At 27.9% G+C, this 6,384-nt stretch overlaps 1 protein-coding gene across 2 annotated transcripts; it reads left to right on the plus strand.

Annotated features, from left to right (window-relative positions):
• The first annotated feature begins 285 nt into the window (after positions 1-285).
• Positions 286-6,143, plus strand: LOC105788478 (truncated transcription factor CAULIFLOWER A). 2 transcript variants are annotated; one of them, XM_012615398.2, is made up of 8 exons: positions 286-727; positions 4,173-4,251; positions 4,389-4,453; positions 4,537-4,636; positions 4,961-5,002; positions 5,320-5,361; positions 5,475-5,566; positions 5,888-6,143. In XM_012615398.2, exons 1-8 carry the CDS (start codon positions 543-545, stop codon positions 5,964-5,966), a joined length of 684 nt encoding a protein of 227 aa, XP_012470852.1. In that variant the 5' UTR covers positions 286-542; the 3' UTR covers positions 5,967-6,143. The 2 variants fall into 2 exon arrangements, with proteins under 2 accessions (XP_012470852.1, XP_012470851.1); XM_012615397.2 differs by having other exon boundaries at positions 289-727; positions 5,469-5,566.
• Positions 6,144-6,384: the final 241 nt, after the last annotated feature.

The raw sequence follows: 6,384 nt of genomic DNA on the forward strand, positions 1-6,384 counted from the left end.
TTATCATTTAAATTTTTTAATTTAATTTTTTAAGTATAAAATTATTTTAAGAAAATAAGTGAGTATATGATACATTCCAAGACTAAATTGAAAAAATTATGAATATTTTTAAAACTTAAAACTTTGTTGCATCATATAATTAATCTTAAATTTTTGGAGGTAAGTGATTTTTAATGTAATGTAGGAATGTTTTATTTACTTGATTAAATTGATGCGGAATTTACGGTAGACATAAAATTGGAATTGTACTTGCATTGGGGGAGAACTAAAAATAGTAGGAATCAGAGACAAAATGTAGAAAAAGAAAAGAATCCATGCGGTGGTATAAAAAGCAGACAACTAAGGCTGTTGCAGAGCATTTAAGCCAATGGGAATTCGACAACTCTTTTGATCAAACCATTCTTGTTTCTGAATACCACCTCAAATACCACTCGACACTGTACCTATATATACACACGCAGATTTACACCATTTCTTTCGCAACCTGCCCAAACATACCCTTATAACTCTCCTTCCGCTGTCAGTCGTATAAAGAGAAAGAAATGGGAAGGGGTAGGGTTCAACTGAAGAGAATAGAGAATAAGATCAACAGGCAAGTGACGTTTTCGAAACGAAGGTCGGGCTTGATGAAGAAAGCCCATGAAATCTCTGTGCTTTGTGATGCTCAAGTCGCTTTGATGGTCTTCTCTTCGAAAGGCAAACTCTTTGAATACGCGACTGAGTCTTGGTACGATTCCTTTTTCATTTTTGATTTCTTGTTATTTTTATGCTCAAGTTGGATGAATGAATATGGTGTTTAAAACATAAAAGAAGAGAATAATAATGCAGAAAAGAAGAAGGCACACAGTGAAAGGTTGTTTGCTAGGGTTCAATCTCAAGAGTACCTAAGAACTAAAGGGGAAAAAAGTTGAATGTTATTTGCAGTCAAGTAGTCGCTGGTATAATAGTAGATGTAACTTTGGAGGGTAGGGGGAATTTTAAATGCAGTGAATCGCTTCAATTTCAGTGGAGGAGAGGTGAGGGTCGAATCTAGTAAATGTGAGGGAAAAGACTTGATTTCACCCCCTCTTACTTGCATTTTATTTTTTTACTGAAATACTATCATCATTATCTTAATTACCACAAATATTTACCTTCGCATTCCAAACTCACACTATATTAATTTTGAATTTACCTCTCACTTCAACATCATCTTATTTTCAATCTTACCGCCTATCATAATATATTCAGCTTTGTCTCATAAGGGAAGAAGCAACTTCTAGACTTCAATCTATTGTTATTATTATTTTTTGCTCAACTGCTAAAAAAGTCTCTCATCTTTTTAAAAATCAATTAATTCTCTCCATAAAACACATCAAATTCAGCTTTTGACTAAAGGTTTTCATCCTTTTATAAAAAGCAAATTATTAAAATTTCAATTTGGACACGTTCATTTGAATCTAGACATCCGTTTGTCTAGATTCTTTTTGACATAATTTTAAAATTAAAAAATTAAATGATTATAAATTGTATTATAAAAATAAAGACAAAATAATTATCAAACATTTGATTCTTTTATAAACATAATTATGAATAAACATGTTTTTGAACAAAATAAAATATCATTTAACAAATAATTAATATTGGTAGATATAAATAATAAATAATTTTAAAAAGGTTCTATTATGAATTCATACATAAAATTGGATTTTACTGTCACGATTCACGCATTTGTTTTCTTCATGTGACCCAAACACATGATTACATAAACGACTCTTAGTTTTTAAATGTCATTAATAATAACAATGATAAAATCATGTGAATTAAGGAAAATATCATTGTTCAAACAAGGGTGATAATGATGATCTCCGGATAATATAAATGATGCAATAATGCTCGTTATTATTATTATTTTCGATACTCTCTTTATTTTTACTTATACCTCTTTTAATATTGAAATTGAAACAAAAACATGTTTAAGTGCGTTCAATCTATTATTGTAATAATAACGATATCAACCAAGTTAAAACTCGATTAATAAAATTAAAAGAGAATCCAAAATAACATAAAAAGCAACATTCCAACACATACATTTACAAAATCAAACGCAACAACAATCCGCCCAATATAACTTAGCAAATATTAAAATTAGCTAAAAGTAAAAAATTAAAATAAAAATTCAATCGCAATAATATGAAATTTTTATAAGAATTTCTTTTATAAAATAATTTGGAGGACAATAAAGCATAAAAACTTTTTCCAAGAATTATAAACTTTTGTTCAATATTTACTCAAATAACCTAATTAATAACAATATATATATATATATGTATATAATCTTTATTAATTTCTGGTTTAATTTAAAAGAAATAAAAAACAAGTATAATTTTTCATTCTTATGACAATTCTCGAAATTTCTTTGAAAAATATTTCTAAGAAAATAACGTAAACCAATATATACGTAAACCAATATATATATATATATTATAATAATTGGGTTACTCCTCACAATATACAAATAATATATTATAAAGTAATTTATAAATAATATATTATTTATGAAATCTTAAAATTTTAAAATTTCCCTCAAACTTAGTTCACACAATCAACCCGTGATGGGTAAGAAAACTTAGTTTTAAAAATTAAGGTTAGTATGTTACACTGAAAATGATTTTTGAAAAATGATTTACTTTTCTAGAAAAGCTTTCTCTAGTGTTTGGATAAATTTATGTCAAATATTTTTGTTATTTGGTGAATTTCCTGAAAATATTTCATAAAATTTATTTTCAATTAAACAAATATACATTTGAAATTTTCTTATATTTTCATTGTTTAATTGAATTTATTGTATATCTATAATTTTATATTTATATTTTTTGCATATAATATTACTCAATTATTAAGCTAGAATATTAACATTCATAAATTGAAAACAACCAAAGCGAATAGATGATTCTGATTGTGCTATAAAAAATCAAAAAGCAAAGATTGAATAATAATAAATTAGCTTTCAAACAAAAATTAGTATTACATAACATTAAATTAATAATATTATCTAAGTGCATAATTAGTAGTACACCACATGATGACTACAATATTTGTTTAAATAATTAATTAGCTTAAAAATAATAGAATAAAGATTAAATAAAAGGTAATTTATTATTATTAAATTAGTAGAATAAAGGGCTTAGATTTATGGTAAAATCGTAAAACATGAAGACAATTAGGGAGACGCTATTATTAAGGCTCCAAGCTTTTAACTTCAAATTTCAAGTAAGTCCTTGGTTATTTTATTGTAAATTTTATTAATTTGAGGTCATGGGAGTTTGATTTAGTTAGCCCATTTACTAATTTGTAAAATTGTTAAAGTTTTAAAAGTTGTCATTGTTGATTTTTGAAGTTTTAGGTGTTAAGTTGATAGATTTTAAGCTTAGATGTGAAAAAGGATTAAATTGTAAAGCTTAATTGATGGTTTTTGATTAGGGACTAAACTGAATAAAATGTAAAATTGAATGTAAAAATAAGAAATAGGAGGTCTCTAATGTATAACAGTGAAATCAGAATTCAACTTAAAGCTTTAAATTGAAAGTTATGTTAGTCCCAATTTTAGAGGCTAAATTAAATAAATTGTAAAATTTGTATAAATTGATAATTGAATGTGAATTGATTGATAATTGATAGTACTATATGTTTTATGTTAATACGTAGCTAAAGTCGACTAGAAAATGTCCGAAGACATTTTGGTAAATAGAGCCTTATTAGTTAGCTTTTATTTGAAATAAATGGAGCCTAAAACTTAAATAACAAAATTATTTAATCATATAAAATTTACTTCAATAAAATTGTAAATAATGAACTAAAAAGAATTTTATATTTTTCAAAAATTTAACTTCCTTTTATTATTTATTTATTACTTGAAATTTTAAAGAATGTATATATTTTTGAATGCTTTATTATCGTTGACTTAAATTGTTACATCAACATCATAATAGCTATTAGGCACATTAATGGTGAAAAACGGAAATTATTAATCAAAAAGTTTAATTGATGCATTTTGAACGTCTTAAGATTTAATTGAGTACAAGTTTTTCAATGAAGTGAAATATTTTCGAAAAAGTATTTTTTTTTTAACCCGTTTAAGGTTTGTTTTATATTTTTAAATCTTTGATGACGATCTTTTACTTCTTGTGCAGCATGGAAAGGATCCTTGAACGATATGAAAGAAACTCGTATACTGAGATCCAATGTGCTACAGATGAAATTCAACAAAATGTAAACTTCATTTGCAAATCTTTAATTTTTTTAAAACATGCTTTTTTGGGAAAGGGGATGTTCATGGATCAAACCATGAAAAATTTGAAGACACCAAATCTGTTCTACTTGTTGACGTTGGGATGATTTCAATACAGGGAAACTGGACCTGGGAACATGCAAAACTTAAAGCTAGAATGGAGACTTTACAAAGAAACCTGAGGTACCCCCCAATGGCTTCAAATTTCAGATACATTCGAGGCATGCATCTTTCTCTTTTACTAAAATAATTAATTATATTTCTAGGCATTACGAAGGAGAAGATATCCAGAATTTGAGTCTTAGAGAGCTTCAAAATTTGGAGCAACAACTTGATTCTGCCCTTAAACGCATAAGATCCAGAAAGGTTTAAATCACTCCTACAATATATATACTAAAACATTATTTTCCTTGGTGTCAAAGATTTTCATGATTTATATTTTAAATCGGTCCAATATATGATCGTATTGATTAAAAATAGCGTCTTCACCACCCAAACAATTAGGGGTGAATTCAAAAATCTTTTTTGAAAAGTCAGAGTCCCTGCTTGCCTTCAAATTCGCCCCTGCTAACAAAATTCGAATATCAAATCTTACTTTTGTACGAGAAGTTATGCATGCATGCATGCATATAATTTTGCTTATAATTCTGCAGCAACATAACTTGGCTGTTGATAATGTTTAACTTGCAGAATCAACTTATGCTTGAATCAATTTCTGAGCTTCAGAAAAAGGTATGCCATGGTTTCTCTTATAAATATCTAATTCCTGAGCTCATTTTAAATATTCTACTAAACCAAAAATGTCAAAACCAGCTTTCATTGTATTATTTTAACATATATTATGCTCTGATTTTTTCATTATTTCTTTTCAAAGAATCCGACACCTTATATTAAAAATATATCAGACATGATATAGGATATAATTCTCTAATAATAACCCTCCAAATATATGAAAACCTCATATTCCTGTCTCATACGAGTCCATGTCTTATCATAATATCCAAATCCAAGTAGCATATATACGAAATTATGATTTGTTCCATATGCAGGACAAAGCACTGCAAGAACAGAATAACATACTTGCAAAGAAGGTAAAAAATTAATCAAATGTAATTTCTGTGAAGCTGATGAGTTTTTTATTTTTTATTTTTTTTAGCTTACTTATTGTGTAAGTTGTACTTAAAATGCCGTTCTTTAGCTGAAGGAAAAGGAGAAAACTAATGTGGAGCAGGCACATTGGCAGCTGAACAACAATTGCCAAGATTCATCCTCCATGCTTCTGCCCCTTAACATCAGGTCTGTCTCTCCATGATGTTGATGGCAGAGGTGATATCAATCTGCCTGTTTACCGAGAATCAGTGATTTATTCGGTTTGATAAGTCAATAAATCCATTAAAAATTGGACTTGTTAGTTGAATCAATTTAATTAAAAATCAGCAACTGATCAATTAGATTAGTTGAATTAAAATTTTGTGGTTTGTCCATTTAGTAGAATCATTAAATTTAAAAATTAGTAATTTTTTCCTTATTAAAATTATTTTAAAACTCAAATTTCTCATAATGATATCATATATTGAAATGATTAACTAAATTGGTGCCATGCATGCATTGCGACAGCTCCAATGGAAGGGAGAAGGAAGAAACCACCAACAGTGGCGTCTTGCTGCCATGGATGATTCGCCACCACCTTGAATAACCTAAACAAATAATGGAGACTCCTTTTATTTTTAGTATGTCTTTAATATGTATTATATGTTTGTTTTGATGAATAGATACAAACATACTCAACACTTCGATGTGTGTAGAGTAGTACAACTTTTGATGTAATTATTAAGTGATATATGAATATTATATATAATTGTTATATTCTTAACCAATTTCTACACTTGGTGATGTAAGAAGTCACTTGAGAAGTACCTTTGGACGACCTTTCGCCTTTCACCACATGATTGGTCATTCTGTGACTAGCCACTTGCATGCCTTAGACCTTCCATAAGGCTAATTATCTTGGGCTACATGCTATTAGCGAGACCTCTATTATGTCACATGTTATTAGTGGGTACGCACTTATCACCAAAAGGGGACTATTAAGAGACTACTGAGACTTAACAAAT

This window comes from Gossypium raimondii, chromosome 2, assembly GCF_025698545.1.
Source record: "Gossypium raimondii isolate GPD5lz chromosome 2, ASM2569854v1, whole genome shotgun sequence".
NCBI lineage: Eukaryota > Viridiplantae > Streptophyta > Magnoliopsida > Malvales > Malvaceae > Gossypium > Gossypium raimondii.

Excerpts from the sequence above, each read along its gene's own strand:
- LOC105788478 (XM_012615397.2), top strand. The coding sequence starts at position 543 with ATGGGAAGGGGTAGGGTTCAACTGAAGAGAATAGAGAATAAGATCAAC. Across the intron at positions 4,454-4,536 it reads ACTTTACAAAGAAACCTGAG|GCATTACGAAGGAGAAGATA; the intron begins GTACCCCCCAAT and ends TTATATTTCTAG. Across the intron at positions 5,362-5,468 it reads ATAACATACTTGCAAAGAAG|CTGAAGGAAAAGGAGAAAAC; the intron begins GTAAAAAATTAA and ends GCCGTTCTTTAG.